At 45.5% G+C, this 17,189-nt stretch overlaps 1 protein-coding gene across 1 annotated transcript in view; it reads left to right on the top strand.

The window, feature by feature from the left end:
* LOC128640346 (prolyl 3-hydroxylase 3) overlaps positions 1-14,604 on the top strand; it is a 56,778-nt gene extending 42,174 nt beyond the window's left edge. The window contains exons 7-8 of the mRNA XM_053692843.1: positions 10,616-10,705; positions 14,368-14,604. Of these exons, the coding sequence (XP_053548818.1) occupies positions 10,616-10,705; positions 14,368-14,589 (312 nt within the window). The 3' untranslated portion in view covers positions 14,590-14,604. The remainder of the gene's footprint in view (positions 1-10,615; positions 10,706-14,367) is intronic.
* Positions 14,605-17,189: the final 2,585 nt, after the last annotated feature.

Genomic DNA, 17,189 nt, shown 5'->3' with positions numbered 1-17,189 from the left:
CCCTCCTGTTTTTAAAAAGATGTTTCCCATAGATGCCGCTACACGGGACTTGTGGCAAACGGTCCCTAAGATGGAGGGAGCAGTTTCTACCCTAGCTAAGCGTACAACTATCCCGTCGAGGACAGTTGTGCTTTTCTAGATCCAATGGATAAAAAATTAGAGGGTTACCTAAAGAAAATGTTTATTCAACAAGGTTTTATTCTCCAGCCCTTTGCATGCATTGCCCCTGTTGCTGCTGCGGCCTTCTGGTTTGAGTCTCTAGAAGAGGCTCTACAGGTAGAAACCCCATTGGATGATATCCTTGACAAGCTTAAAGCTCTTAAGCTAGCCAATTCATTTGTTTCTGACGCCGTTGTTCATTTAACCAAACTAACGGCTAAGAACTCAGGTTTTGCTATTCAGGTGCGTAGGGCGTTATGGCTTAAATCCTGGTCAGCTGACGTTACTTCAAAGTCTAAGCTTCTCAACATTCCCTTCAAGGGGCAGACCCTATTCGGTCTGGACTGAAGGAGATCATTTCTGATATTACTGGAGGAAAAGGTCACGCCCTTCCTCAGGATAGGTCCAACAAATTAAGGACCAAACAGACTCATTTTCGTGCCTTTCGAAACTTCAAGAGTGGCGCAGCTTCAACTTCCTCTAACACAAAACAAGAGGGAAATTTTGCCCAGTCCAAGCAGGTCTGGAGACCTAACCAGGCTTGGAGCAACGGAAAGCAGGCCAAAAAACCTGCTGCTGCCTCTAAGACAGCATGAAAGATCAGCCCCCGATCCGGTAACGGATCTAGTTGGGGGCAGACTTTCTCTCTTCGCCCAGGCTTGGGCAAGAGATGTCCAGGATCCCTGGGCATTGGAAATTGTGTCCTAGGGATATCTTCTGGACTTCCCAAAAGGAAGATTTCATCTCTCACAATTATCTGCAAACCAGATAAAGAGAGAGGCATTCTTACATTGTGTTCAAGACCTCCTAGTTATGGGAGTGATGCACCCAGTTCCAAAGGAGGAACAGGGGCAAGGCTTCTATTCAAATCTGTTTGTAGTTCCCAAGAAAGAGGGAACCTTCAGACCAATCTTAGATCTCAAGATCCTAAACAAATTTCTCAGGGTCCCATCCTTCAAGATGGAGACTATTCGAACCATCCTACCTATGATCCAGGAGGGTCAATATATGACTACCGTGGACTTAAAGGATGCTTATCTTCATATTCCGATAAACAGAGATCATCATCGGTTTCTCAGGTTCGCCTTCCTAGACAGGCATTACCAGTTTGTGGCTCTTCCCTTTGGGTTAGCTACGGCACCAAGAATCTTTACGAAGGTTCTGGGGTTGCTCCTGGCGGTCCTAAGGCCGCAGGGTATAGCAGTAGCCCCTTACCTAGACGACATTCTGATACAGGCGTCAAATTTTCAAATCGCCAGGTCCCATACGGACATTGTTCTGGCATTCCTGAGGTCTCATGGGTGGAAAGTGAACGAAGAAAAGAGTTCTCTATCCCCTCTCACAAGAGTTTCCTTCCTAGGAACTCTAATAGATTCTGTAGAAATTAAGATTTACCTGACAGAGGCTAGGTTGTCAAAACTTCTAAATTCCTGCCGTGTTCTTTATTCTACTTCTCGCCCTTCAGTGGCTCAGTGTATGGAAGTAATCGGCTTAATGGTAGCGGCAATGGACATAGTGCCATTTGCCCGCCTACATCTCAGACCGCTGCAACTCTGCATGCTCGGTCAGTGGAATGGGGATTACACAGATTTGTCCCCTCTACTAAATCTGGATCAAGAGACCAGGGATTCTCTTCTCTGGTGGCTATCTCGAGTCAATCTGTCCAAGGGTTTGACCTTCCGCAGGCCAGATTGGACAATAGTAACTACAGATGCCAGCCTTTTGGGCTGGGGTGCAGTCTGGAACTCCCTGAAGGCTCAGGGCTCGTGGACTCAGGAGGAGGCACTCGCTTGGCCTCAGCTTGCTGCGGTCAGGTTCATCAGATTTCAGTCGGACAACATCACGACTGTAGCTTACATCAACCATCAAGGGGGAACAAGGAGTTCCCTAGCAATGTTGGAAGTTTCAAAGATAATTCTATGGGCAGAGGTTCACTCTTGCCATCTATCAGCTATCCATATCCCAGGAGTAGAGAACTGGGAGGCGGATTTTCTAAGTCGACAGACTTTTCATCCGGGGGAGTGGGAACTCCATCTGGAGGTGTTTGTGCAGTTGGTTCAACTTTGGGGCAAACCAGAACTGGATCTCATGGCGTCTCGTCAGAACGCCAAGCTTCCTTGTTACGGATCCAGGTCCAGGGATCCCAAGGCAGCACTGATAGATGCTCTAGCAGCGCCTTGGTCCTTCAACCTGGCTTATGTGTTTCCACCGTTTCCTCTGCTCCCTCGTCTGATTGCCAAGATCAAGCAGGAGAGAGCTTTGGTGATTTTGATAGCACCTGCGTGGCCACGCAGGACTTGGAATGCAGATCTGGTGGACATGTCATCCTTTCCACCATGGACTCTGCCGCTGAGACAGGACCTTCTATTCGGGGTCCTTTCAACTATCCAAATCTAATTTCTCTGTGGCTGACTGCTTGGAGATTGAACGCTTGATTTTATCAAAGCGTGGTTTCTCCGAATCGGTCATTGATACCTTAATACAGGCGCGAAAGCCTGTCACCAGGAAAATCTATTATAAGATATGGTGTAAATATCTTCATTGGTGTGAATCCAAGGGTTACTCATGGAGTAAGGTCAGGATTCCTAGGATATTATCCTTTCTCCAAGAAGGATTGGAGAAGGGTTTGTCAGCTAGTTCCTTAAAGGGACAGATTTCTGCTCTGTCTATTCTTTTGCACAAACGTCTGGCTGAGGTTCCAGATGTTCAGGCGTTCTGTCAGGCTTTGGTTAGAATCAAGCCTGTATTTAAACCTGTTGCTCCGCCATAGAGTTTAAATTTAGTTCTTAGGGGCCCATTTATCAAAGGGCTTGCGGACCTGATCCGTCACTACGGATCAGGTCCGCAAGACCTCGCTAAATGCGGAGAGCAATACGCTCTCCACATTTAACATTGCACCAGCAGCTCACAAGAGCTGCTGGTGCAACGCCGCCCCCTGCTGACTCGCGGCCAATTGGCCGCCAGCAGGGAGCTGTCAATCAACCCGATCGTATTCGATCGGGTTGATTTCCGGCGATTCCTGTCCGCCTGCTCAGAGCAGGCGGACAGGGTTATGAAGCAGCGGTCTTTAGACCGCTGCTTCATAAGTTGTGTTTCTGGCGAGTCTGAAGACTCGCCAGAAACACGGCCCTTCAAGCTCCGTACGGAGCTTGATAAATGGGCCTGCTGAAGTTCTTCAAGGGGTTCCGTTTGAACATTTGCATTCCATAGATATTAAGCTCTTATCTTGGAAAGTTCTGTTTTTAGTAGCTATCTCCTCGGCTCGAAGAGTTTCGGAGTTATCTTTTACAATGTGATTCCCCTTATCTCGTTTTCCATGCAGATAAGGTAGTGTTACGTACCAAACCTGGTTTTCTACCTAAGGTGGTATCTAATAAGAATATCAATCAAGAGATTGTTGTTCCGTCACTGTGTCCTAATCCTTCTTCAAAGAAGGAACGTCTATTACACAATCTTGACGTGGTTCGTGCTTTAAAGTTTTATTTACAAGCTACTAAAGATTTTCGTCAAACATCTGCATTGTTTGTCGTCTACTCTGGACAGAGGAGAGGCCAAAAGGCTTCGGCAACTTCTCTTTCTTTTTGGCTAAGAAGTATAATCCGCTTAGAAAGAATTACAGCTCATTCTATTAGAGCGGTAGCTTCCACATGGGCTTTTAAGAATGAGGCTTCTGTTGAACAGATTTGTAAGGCAGCGACTTGGTCTTCGCTTCATACTTTTTCTAAATTCTACAAATTTGATACTTTTGCTTCTTCGGAGGCTATTTTTGGGAGAAAGGTCTTACAGGCAGTGGTGCCTTCCGTTTAAGCGCCTGCCTTGTCCCTCCCTTCATCCGTGTCCTATAGCTTTGGTATTGGTATCCCACAAGTAATGGATGATCCGTGGACTGGATACACCTTACAAGAGAAAACAAAATGTATGCTTACCTGATAAATGTATTTCTCTTGTGGTGTATCCAGTCCACGGCCCGCCCTGTCATTTTAAAGCAGGTGTTTTTTATTTATTTTTAAACTACAGTCACCACTGCACCCTATAGTTTCTCCTTTCTCTTGCTTGTCTTCAGTCGAATGACTGGAGGTGGGGGTTAGGGGAGGAGCTATATAGACAGCTCTGCTGTGGGTGATCCTCTTGCAGCTTCCTGTTGGGAAGGAGAATATCCCACAAGTAATGAATGATCCGTGGACTGGATACACCACAAGAGAAATAAATTTATCAGGTAAGCATAATTTTTTTTTTTTTTTTCTGGGGGGACCCAGGAAGGAGTTAGCACACCGTTATTTTTATTAAGTGCAAAAAGAAGGGCACTTATATTGGGACAGCATTAGGTGCAGGCACTGGGGCTGGGGATTATTGCTCTGGTGGTTTTTTACTTTATTCATAGGTCTTTTGCTCAGAATAAATGCTTTTACAGAACAGAGTTTTTCCTTTTGATGTGATATGCCCACGATGGGCGGAGCTTCCGACTTCACGCCATTTCACTTGCGCCTCGGTCAGGAAGTTATTCAGATCACATTTTCTGAGGTGCTGTGTTGAAACACATGGTCCGTGTAGAGCATGCGTTTCTAACATCGGTTGGGAAGTCTGTACTGTGACGCTCCGGATTGAGGCTTGTTCTGCAGCGCAACAGACTGTGTATTGAATGCTGCACTGAACGGATACACAAGCACCCGTTTTTTTTTTCCGGTCAGGTAGGAGCACCTCAGCACGGTTGCTGGGGTGCAGAGGTGTTTTTTTTTCTACTTTGGGAATAATTTAGTAGCAAAATTTAACGTTACATACATTAAAGTAAAAAAGTTTGTCTCTGAATTTAAAGAGACAGTAACTTTTTTTTGAGTTTAAATTTTTATTCTATAAAAAGACCAATTCTGAACAACTATGGACCAAGGGGCCTTGCAAGATGGTTCTTGCTCCTTGTGTTTTGAAGCTAATGTGGAACCACCAATCCCTTTCTGTCCCACATGTATTCAGAGGACTTTAAATTATAGGGAAAAGATTTTTTCTGAGCAAAAGTTTTCTAAGGCGGATGCTGCCCAAGGGTCTAATGACGAGGGTCAAGTTATGCCGCAGCTTTCTCCCCAAGCGTCCCAAGGTTTACCGCCCGCACAAGCAGTGCCCTGCACTTCTGCTCTAGCACCCGCTGGAGTTACTTTAAAAGACATACGGCGAGATTACGAGTCTTGCGTTAGCCTTAAAAAGCAGCGTTGAGGGTTCCCAACGCTGCTTTTTAACGCCCGCTGGTATTACGAGTCAGGCAGGAAAGGGTCTTCCGCGATTTTAGTTTACCGCAAATCCCCTTACGTCAATTGTGTATCCTATCTTTTTAATGGGATTTTCCTAACGCCGGTATTACGATCGCCAGAAAAAGTGAGCGGTAGACCCTCTCCTGTCCAGACTCCTACCGCATTTAAAAGTCAGTAGTTAAGAGTTTTATGGGCTAACGCCGGAACATAAAACTCTTAACTAAAGTGCTAAAAGTACACTAACACCCATAAGCTACCTATTAACCCCTAAACCGAGGCTCCCCCCCCCCCCCACATTGGAAACACTTAACTAAAATGTTTAACCCCTAATCTGCCGACCGGACATCGCTGTCACTTTAATAAATATATTAACCCCTAAAGCGCCGCACTCCCCCCTCGCAAACACTAGTTAAATTTTATTAACCCCTAATCTGCCGTCCCTAACAACGCCGACACCTACCTACATTTATTAACCCCTAATCTTCCGACCCCAACGTCGCCGCTACTATATTAAATTTATTAGCCCCTAAACCTAAGTCTAACCCTAGGTCTAACCCCCCCTAACTTAAATGTAATTTAAATTAAACTAAATAAATTTAACATAATTAAATAAATTAATCCTATTTAAAACTAAATACTTACCGATAAAATAAACCCTAAGCTAGCTACAATATAACTAATAGTTACATTGTAGCTAGCTTAGGATTTATATTTATTTTACAGGCAACTTTGTATTTATTTTAACTAGGTAGAATAGTTACTAAATAGTTATTAACTATTTAATAACTACCTAGCTGAAATAAGTACAAAATTACCTGTAAAATAAACCCTAACCTAAGTTACAATTACACCTAACACTACACTATAATTAAACTAATTACCTAAACTACCTACAATTAATTACAATTAAATTAAATAAACTAAATTACGGGGGGGGGGGGGGGACACTAAATTACAGAAAAAAAAGAATTACAAGAATTTTAAACTAATTACACCTAATCTAATCCCCCTAATAAAATAAAAAAGCCCCCCAAAATAATAAAATTCCCTACCCTATACTAAATTACAAATAGCCCTTAAAAGGGCCTTTTGCGGGGCATTGCCCCAAAGTAATCAGCTCTTTCACCTGTAAAAAAAATACAATACCCCCCAACATTAAAACCCACCACCCACACACCCAACCCTACTCTAAAACCCACCCAATCCCCCCTTAAAAAAACCTTACACTACCCCCTTGAAGATCACCTTACCTTGAGCCGTTTTCACCCAGCCGGGCACAAGTGGTCCTCCAGAAGGTCCGAAGTCTTCATCCTATCCGGCCAGAAGAGGACATCCAGACCGGCAGAAGGCTTCATCCATGCGGCATCTTCTATCTTCATCCTTCCGGAGCGGAGTGGGTCCATCTTCAAGACAACCGACGCGGAGCATCCTCTTCACCCGACGGCCGACGACTGAATGACTGGTCCTTTAAATGACATCATCCAAGATGGCGTCCCTTGAATTCCGATTGGCTGATAGAATCCTATTATCCAATCGGAATTAAGGTAGGAAAAATCCTATTGACTGATCCAATCAGCCAATAGGATTGAGCTCGCATTCTATTGGCTGTTCCAATCAGCCAATAGAATGCAAGTTCAATCTTATTGGCTGATTGCATCAGCCAATAGGATTTTTCCTACCTTAATTCCGATTGGCTGATAGGATTCTATCAGCCAATCGGAATTCAAGGGACGCCATCTTGGATGATGTCATTTAAAGGACCAGTCATTCAGTCGTCGGATGAAGAGGATGCTCCGTGTCTGATGTCTTGAAGATGGACCCGCTCCGCTCCGGAAGGATGAAGATAGAAGATGCCGCCTGGATGAAGCCTTCTGCCGGTCTGGATGTCCTCTTCTGGCCGGATAGGATGAAGACTTCGGACCCTCTGGAGGACCACTTGTGCCCGGCTGGGTGAAGACGGCTCAAGGTAGGGTGATCTTCAAGGGGGTAGTGTTTTTTTTTTCTGTAATTTAGTGGGGGGGGGGGTCGTAATTTAGTTTATTTAATTTAATTGTAATTAATTGTAGGTAGTTTAGGTAATTAGTTAAATTATAGTGCAGTGTTAGGTGTAATTGTAACTTAGGTTAGGGTTTATTTTACAGGTAATTTTGTACTTATTTTAGCTAGGTAGTTATTAAATAGTTAATAACTATTTAATAACTATTGTACCTATTTAAAATGAATACAAAGTTGCCTGTAAAATAAATATAAATCCTAAACTAGCTACAATGTAACTATTAGTTATATTGTAGCTAGCTTAGGGTTTATTTTATCGGTAAGTATTTAGTTTTAAATAGGATTAATTTTTTTAATTATGTTAAATTTATTTTGTTTAATTTAAATTATATTTAAGTTAGGGGGGGGTTAGACTTAGGGTTAGACTTAGGTTTAGGGGTAAATAAATTTAATATAGTAGCGGCGACATTGGGGTCGGAAGATTAGGGGTTAATAAATGTAATATAGTTGCGGCGATGTTGGGGGGCAGATTAGGGGTTAATAAATATAATGTAGGTGTCGGCGATCTTGGGGGCAGTAGATTAGGGGTTCATAAGTATAATGTAGGTGGCGGCGATGTCCGGAGCGGCAGATTAGGGGTTAATAATATAATGTAGGTGTCAGCGATAGTGGGGGCGGCAGATTAGGGGTTAATAAGTGTAAGGTTAGGGGTGTTTAAACTCGGGGTTCGTGTTAGGTGTAGACATAACTTTTATTTCCCCATAGGAAACAATGGGGCTGCGTTAGGAGCTGAACACTGCTTTTTTGTTTTTGTTTTTTTTTCAGCCAAAGAAAAAATGAACGTATCCCAATAAAGGGATATAAAAGAGCGCTGATGTTAAAAGTAAGAAAACAATATTCAATATAAAACAAGGTAATAAACTTTAAATATAGTAGATCAGGTCTACCGTATTAGTCCTGTATAATGTCCATAAGTTGATGGTAAATTGAAGGGATAAAGATATCCTCCTAATAGGTATGGTGAGTCAGGCTGCTCCTCTTGATCCCAGAGAGTGTGGAACAACTGTTAAAATATAAAGAGTAGAAAGAGGGCGCCACATGCATACCTGCATCAGGGAGGAACGAGGAGTTCATTTGCGATGACAGAGGTAACCAGAATAATTCAGTGGGCGGAGGACAACTGGGAGTCGGACTTCCTGAGCAGACAGACCTTTCATCCGGTGGAGTGGGAACTCCATCCGGAAGTATTTGCCAGCCTGATTCTCAAGTGGGGTCAGCCGGAATTAGATCTCATGGCATCTTGACAGAATGTCAAGCTCCAGAGGTACGGGTCAAGATCCAGGGACCCCCAGGCGGAACTGATAGATGCTTTGGCGGCCCCTTGGACCTTCAATCTAGCATACCTGTTTCCTCCGTTTGCTCTTCTTCCTTGAGTAATTGCTCAAATCAAACAGGAAAGGGCCTCAGTGATCCTCATAGCACTGGCCTGGCCTCGCAGGATTTGGTATGCAGATCTGGTGGAGATGACATCTCTTCCACCTTGGAGACTTCCGTTGAGGAAGGACCTTCTGATTCAGGGGCCCTTCCTTCACCCAAATCTAGTTTCTCTGAAGCTGACTGCTTGGAGATTGAACGCTTAATTTTATCCAAGCGAGGATTTTCTGATTCTGTTATAGAGACTATGATTCAGGCTCGTAAGCCTGTTACTAGAAGAATTTACCATAAGATTTGGCATAAATATCTCTATTGGTGTGAATCTAAAGGCTACTCATGGAGTAGAGATAGGATTCCTAGAATTTGGAGAAAGGTTTATCGACGAGTTCACTAAAGGGTCAGATCTCGGCCTTATCTATTTTGTTACACAAACGTCTGGCGGATGTCCCAGATGTACAATCATTTTGTCAGGATCAAGCCTGTGTTCAAACCAGTTACTCGTCCATGGAGTCTGAATTTAGTTATCAACGTTCTGCAGCGGCCTCCATTTGAGCCTATGCATTCCTTAGATTTAAGTTGTTATCATGAAAAGTTTTATTTCTTTTTTGCTATCTCCTCTGCTCGTAGAGTCTCGGAACTCTTGGCATTGCAGTATTCTTATCTTATTTTTCATTCAGATAAGGTTGTTTTATGTACTACACTAGGGTTCCTTCCTAAGGTTGTTTCTGATAGGAACATTAATCAAGAGATTGTTGTTCCTTCCTTGTGTCCTAATCCTACTTCTCAGAAGGAACGTCTTTTGCACAATTTGGACGTAGTTCGTGCTTTAAAGTTTTACCTGCAGGCGACTAAGGATTTTAGTCAGTCGTCTGCTTTGTTTGTAGTTTTCTTGGGAAAACGTAAGGGTCAGAAAGCTACGGCTACTTCCCTTTCTTTTTGGCTGAAGAGTATCATACGTTTTGCCTATGAAACTGCTGGACAGCAATCTCCAGAGAGAGTTACAGCTCATTCCACTAGGGCTGTTGCTTCCTCATGGGCATTCAAAAATGAAGCTTCTGTAGAACAGATTTGCAAGGCTGCAACTTGGTCCTCACTTCACACTTTTTCAAAGTTTTACAAATTTGACACTTTTGCCTCGGCTGAGGCTGCTTTTGGGAGAAAGGTTCTTCAAGCAGTGGTGCCTTCCGTTTAGGTTCCTGTCTTGTCCCTCCCGTATCATCTGTGTACTCTAGCTTGGGTATTGATTCCCAATAGTAATTAAGATGATCCGTGGACTCATTGTGTCTTAAAAAAGAAAACAAAATTTATGCTTACCTGATGATAAATTTATTTCTTTATTGACACGATGAGTCCACGGCCCGCCCTGTTCTTGCAAGACAGGTTGTTGGTTATTATAAACTTCAGACACCTCTGCACCTTGGCTTTTCCTTTCTTTCCTTAACTTCGGTCTAATGACTGGAGTGGGAGGGAAGGGAGAAGCTATTTAACAGCTCTGCTGTGGTGCTCTTTGCCGTCTCCTGCTGACCAGGAGGTGAATATCCCATTAGTAATTAAGATGATCCGTGGACTCATCGTGTCAAAAAAGAAATACATTTATCAGGTAAGCATAAATTTTGTTTTTAGTTAGTTTTTTGGTGCCTCTAGTTTGTTTTAGATACATTTTTTTCACTTGTAAAGTCTGTGGGGACCAGGGGGTTTATGTGAGTTAGGGGATGTAGACCAGTAATACAGGGGGAGAGAGCCTGAAGTGTGTGACAACTTGTCTTTCTCACTTGTCCCCTCTCTAGATGGCCGAAGGATCTGGGTTCAAGGCAAGACGTTCATCTCACACTCCCCACGAGAGGATGCAGAGCCTGAGTGTACTGCAGTCACTAAAGGTACACAGCACCAGGCACACCTGTACATAGCACCAGGCACACCTGTACACAGCACCAGGCACACCTGTACACAGCACCAGGCACACCTGTACACAGCACCAGGCACACCTGTACACAGCACCAGGCACACCTGTACACAGCACCAGGCACACCTGTACACAGCACCAGGCACACCTATACACAGCACCAGGCACACCTGTACACCGCACCAGACACACCTATACACTATTAATACACAGCACCAGGCACACCTATACACAGCACCAGGCACACCTGTACACCGCACCAGACACACCTATACACTATTAATACACAGCACCAGGCACACCTATACACAGCACCAGGCACACCTGTACACCGCACCAGGCACATCTATACACTACTAATACACAGCACCAGGCACACCTATACACTACTAATACACAGCACCAGGCACACCTATACACTACTAATACACAGCACCAGGCAAACCTGTACACCGCACCTGGCACACCTATGCACTACTAATACATAGCACCACACACAACTGTACACAGCACCAGGCACACCTATACACTACTAATACATAGCACCACGCACACCTGTACACTACTGTATGGCATATCACCTGGCACTAACGTCTCACTAAACACACTGCCCTACTGGCACGGCATATCACCTGGCACTAACAGCTCACTAAACACACTGCCCTACTGGCACGGCATATTATCACCTGGCACTAACAGCTCACTAAACACACTGCCCTACTGGCACGGGATATCACCTGGCACTAACAGCTCACTAAACACACTGCCCTACTGGCACGGCATATTATCACCTGGAACTAACGGCTCACTAAACACACTGCCCTACTGGCACGGCATATTATCACCTGGCACTAACGGCTCACTAAGCACACTGCCCTACTGGCACGGCATATTATCACCTGGCACTAACGGCTCACTAAACACACTACCCTACTGGCACTGCATATTATCACCTGGCACTAACAGCTCACTAAACACACTGCCCTACTGGCACGGCATATAACCTGGCACTAACGGCTCACTAAACACACTGCCCTACTGGCACGGGATATTATCACCTGGCACTAACGGCTCACTAAACACACTGCCCTACTGGCACTAACGGCTCACTAAACACACTGCCCTACTGGCACGGGATATCACCTGGCACTAACAGCTCACTAAACACACTGCCCTACTGGCACTAACGGCTCACTAAACACACTGCCCTACTGGCACGGCATATTATCACCTGGCACTAACGGCTCACTAAACACACTGCCCTCCTGGCACTAACGGCTCACTAAACACACTGCCCTACTGGCACGGCATATTATCACCTGGCACTAACGGCTCACTAAACACACTGCCCTACTGGCACTAACGGCTCACTAAACACACTGCCCTACTGGCACGGCATATTATCACCTGGCACTAACAGCTCACTAAACACACTGCCCTACTGGCACGGGATATCACCTGGCACTAACGGCTCACTAAACACACTGCCCTACTGGCAAGGCATATTATCACCTGGCACTAACGGCTCACTAAACACACTGCCCTACTGGCACGGCATATTATCACCTGGCACTAACAGCTCACTAAAGACACTGCCCTACTGGCACGGCATATTATCACCTGGCACTAACGGCTCACTAAACACACTGCCCTACTGGCACGGCATATTATCACCTGGCACTAACGGCTCACTAAACACACTGCCCTACTGGCACGGCATATTATCACCTGGCACTAACGGCTCACTAAACACACTGCACTACTGGCACGGGATATCACCTGGCACTAACGTCTCACTAAACACACTGCCCTACTGGCACTGCATATTATCACCTGGCACTAACGGCTCACTAAACACACTGCACTACTGGCACGGGATATCACCTGGCACTAACGGCTCACTAAACACACTGCCCTACTGGCAAGGCATATTATCACCTGGCACTAACGGCTCACTAAACACACTGCCCTACTGGCACGGGATATCACCTGGCACTAACGGCTCACTAAACACACTGCCCTACTGGCACGGCATATTATCACCTGGCACTAACAGCTCACTAAACACATTGCCCTACTGGCACTAACGGCTCACTAAACACACTGCCCTACTGGCACGGCATATTATCACCTGGCACTAACAGCTCACTAAACACACTGCCCTACTGGCACGGGATATCACCTGGCACTAACGGCTCACTAAACACACTGCCCTACTGGCACGACATATTATCACCTGGCACTAACGGCTCACTAAACACACTGCCCTACTGGCACGGCATATTATCACCTGGCACTAACGGCTCACTAAACACACTGCCCTACTGGCACAGCATATTATCACCTGGCACTAACAGCTCACTAAACACACTGCCCTACTGGCACGGCATATTATCACCTGGCACTAACGGCTCACTAAACACACTGCCCTACTGGCACGGGATATTATCACCTGGCACTAACGGCTCACTAAACACACTGCCCTACTGGCACGGCATATTATCACCTGGCACTAACGGCTCACTAAACACACTGCCCTACTGGCACGGCATATTATCACCTGGCACTAACGGCTCACTAAACACAGTGCCCTACTGGCATGGCATATTATCACCTGGCACTAACGGCTCACTAAACACACTGCCCTACTGGCACGGCATATTATCACCTGGCACTAACGGCTCACTAAACACATTGCCCTACTGGCACGGCATATTATCACCTGGCACTAACGGCTCACTAAACACACTGCCCTACTGGCACGGCATATTATCACCTGGCACTAACAGCTCACTAAACACACTGCCCTACTGGCACGGGATATCACCTGGCACTAACAGCTCACTAAACACACTGCCCTACTGGCACGGGATATTATCACCTGGCACTAACGGCTCACTAAACACACTGCCCTACTGGCACGGCATATTATTACCTGGCACTAACAGCTCACTAAACACACTGCCCTACTGGCACGGGATATCACCTGGCACTAACGGCTCACTAAACACACTGCCCTACTGGCACGGCATATTATCACCTGGCACTAACAGCTCACTAAACACACTGCCCTACTGGCACGGCATATAACCTGGCACTAACGGCTCACTAAACACACTGCCCTACTGGCACGGGATATTATCACCTGGCACTAACAGCTCACTAAACACACTGCCCTACTGGCACGGGATATCACCTGGCACTAACGGCTCACTAAACACACTGCCCTACTGGCACGGCATATTATCACCTGGCACTAACGGCTCACTAAACACACTGCCCTACTGGCACGTCATATTATCACCTGGCACTAACGGCTCACTAAACACACTGCCCTACTGGCACTAACGGCTCACTAAACACACTGCCCTACTGGCACTAACGGCTCACTAAACACACTGCCCTACTGGCACTAACGGCTCACTAAACACACTGCCCTACTGGCACTAACGGCTCACTAAACACGCCTTTGCAGTATGTCATCACTATATTTGAGGATCACAAGTGCAGTAAGTTCCTCCTAAGTAAGAGGTTTCCCTCTCAGACGTCAGTAAGCTGTAAGCTCATTATCAACCCATTCACAGGCAGAACAGGTGTTTTTTCCACCAGGGTCTTATTGTGGTATTTTTTGTGCAGTTGGCTGCTTTAGGAGCAGTGGATCCATCACACGCACAGCTGTATTATCACGCCAGTGAGAGATCACGTGTTCTGGCGCAGTCTTACTTTGGCACGCCGAGGCTGCACTTCTCATATGCACAACTTGTGTGTCGTTCAGCTATTGAAGGTACAAGCATTATCATTTGTGTAGTTAAACAATTTTTTTTTATTGCACACCTGTGTGTTGGTATGTGTGAGTGAATGTGTGCGTGTCTAGGACTGTGTGTATGTAAGTATGGTTGTTTAAGTGTGCATCATTCCATGATTGTGTGTGTATCACTATGTGCATGTATGTATAACTGTGTGTGTATCTCTGTATACATGTCTGCGTGTATCACTGTGTGTTTATAACTGTGCACGTGTATGTGTGCTTGTGTATAACTGTGCCTGTGTATGTGAATGTGTATCTATGTATTACTGTGGGCATGGTTCATTATGTAGGGGTGTGTGTATCACTATACGTGTATGTGTATTACTTTGTACGTGCATATCACTGTGTATATCTGTGTGCGTGTTGCATTATGTAGGGGATTGTGTATCACGTTGTCTGTGTTTTAGTTTCTCTGTGTGTGTACATTTCAGTGTTTTTGTGTATCACTGTGTGCGTGGGTATCACTGTGTACGTGTGTGTCACTCTGTACGTGTTCGTGTGTATCACTGTGTACATGTGCGTGTGTATCACTGTGTATGTGTGTGTATCACTCTGTACGTGTGCGTGTGTATCACTGTGTACGTGTGCGTGTGTATCACTGTGTACGTGTGCGTATGTATCACTGTGTGTGTGTGTATCACTGTGTACGTGTGTGTGTGTATCACTGTGTATGTGTGTGTATCACTCTGTACGTGTGCGTGTGTATCACTGTACATGTGTGTCACTCTGTACGTGTTCATGTGTATCACTGTGTACGTGTGCGTGTGTATCACTGTGTGCGTGTGTGTATCACTTTGTACGTGTGTGTGTATCACTGTGTATGTATCACTCAGTGTATGTCTGTGTGTGGGTATCACTTTGCATGTGGGTATCACTGTGTATGTGTGTTCGTGGGTATCAATGGTGTGTGTTTGTGTGTGTGTGTATATCACTGTGTGACTGTGTATCACTGTGCGGGTATCACTGTGTGTGTGTACCACTGGTGTGTGTGTGTGTATCACTGTGTGTGTGAGGGTATCAGTGTATGTCTGTGTGTGGGTATCACTGTGCGTGGGTATCATTGTGTATGTCTGTGCGTGGGTATCACTGTCTGTGTGTGTGGGTATCGCGGTGTGTGTGTGTGTGCGTGGGTATCAGTGTATGTCTGTGTGTGGGTATCACTGTGCGTGGGTATCATTGTGTATGTCTGTGCGTGGGTATCATTGTGTATGTCTGTGCGTGGGTATCACTGTGTGTGTGGGTATCAGTGTATGTCTGTGTGTGGGTATCACTGTGTGTGGGTATCATTGTGTATGTCTGTCCGTGGGTATCATTGTGTATGTCTGTGCGTGGGTATCACTGTCTGTGTGTGTGTGTATCGCTGTGTGTGCGTGGTATCAGTGTATGTCTGTGTGTGGGTATCACTGTGCGTGGGTATCATTGTGTATGTCTGTGCGTGGGTATCACTGTGTGCGTGGGTATCACTGTGTGTGTGAGGGTATCATTGTGTCTGTGTATTACTTTGTACGTGCATATCACTGTGTATATCTGTGTGCGTGTTGCATTGTGTAGGGGATTGTGTATCACGTTGTCTGTGTTTTAGTTTCTCTGTGTGTGTACATTTCAGTGTTTTTGTGTATCACTGTGTACGTGTGTGTCACTCTGTACGTGTTCGTGTGTATCACTGTGTGCGTGTGTATCACTGTGTACGTGTGCGTGTGTATCACTCTGTACGTGTGCGTGTGTATCACTCTGTGTATGTCTGTGTGTGGGTATCACTGAGAGTGGGTATCACTTTGCGTGTGGGTATCAATGTATATGTGTGTTCGTGGGTATCAATGGTGTGTGTGTGTGTATATCACTGTGTGACTGTGTATCACTGTGCGGGTATCACTGTGTGTGTGAGAGTATCACTGTGTATGTCTGTGCGTGGGTATCACTGTGTGTGTGTGTATCACTGTGTGTGTGTGTGCGTGGGTATCAGTGTATGTCTGTGTGTGGGTATCACTGTGCGTGGGTATCATTGTGTATGTCTGTGCGTGGGTATCATTGTGTATGTCTGTGCGTGGGTATCATTGTGTATGTCTGTGCGTGGGTATCACTGTCTGTGTGTGTGTGTGCGTGGGTATCACTGTGCGTGGGTATCATTGTGTGTGTGTGTGTGTGTGCGTGGGTATCACTGTATGTCTGTGTGTGGGTATCACTGTGCGTGGGTATCATTGTGTATGTCTGTGCATGGGTATCACTGTCTGTGTGTGTGTGTGCGTGGGTATCACTGTCTGTGTGTGTGTGTGCGTGGGTATCACTGTGCGTGGGTATCGTGTGTGTGTGTGCGTGGGTATCAGTGTATGTCTGTGTGTGGGTATCACTGTGCGTGGGTATCATTGTGTGTGTGAGGGTATCATTGTGTCTGTGTATTACTTTGTACGTGCATATCACTGTGTATATCTGTGTGCGTGTTGCATTATGTAGGGGATTGTGTATCACGTCTGTGTTTTAGTTTCTCTGTGTGTGTACATTTCAGTGTTTTTGTGTATCACTGTGTGCGTGGGTATCACTGTGTACGTGTGTCACTCTGTACGTGTTCGTGTGTATCACTGTGTGCGTGTGTATCACTGTGTACGTGTGCGTGTGTATCACTCTGTACGTGTGCGTGTGTATCACTCTGTGT

Source organism: Bombina bombina, chromosome 9, assembly GCF_027579735.1.
Source record: "Bombina bombina isolate aBomBom1 chromosome 9, aBomBom1.pri, whole genome shotgun sequence".
Classification (NCBI taxonomy): Eukaryota; Metazoa; Chordata; class Amphibia; order Anura; family Bombinatoridae; genus Bombina; species Bombina bombina.
This window is presented reverse-complemented; position numbering and strand designations above follow the sequence as displayed.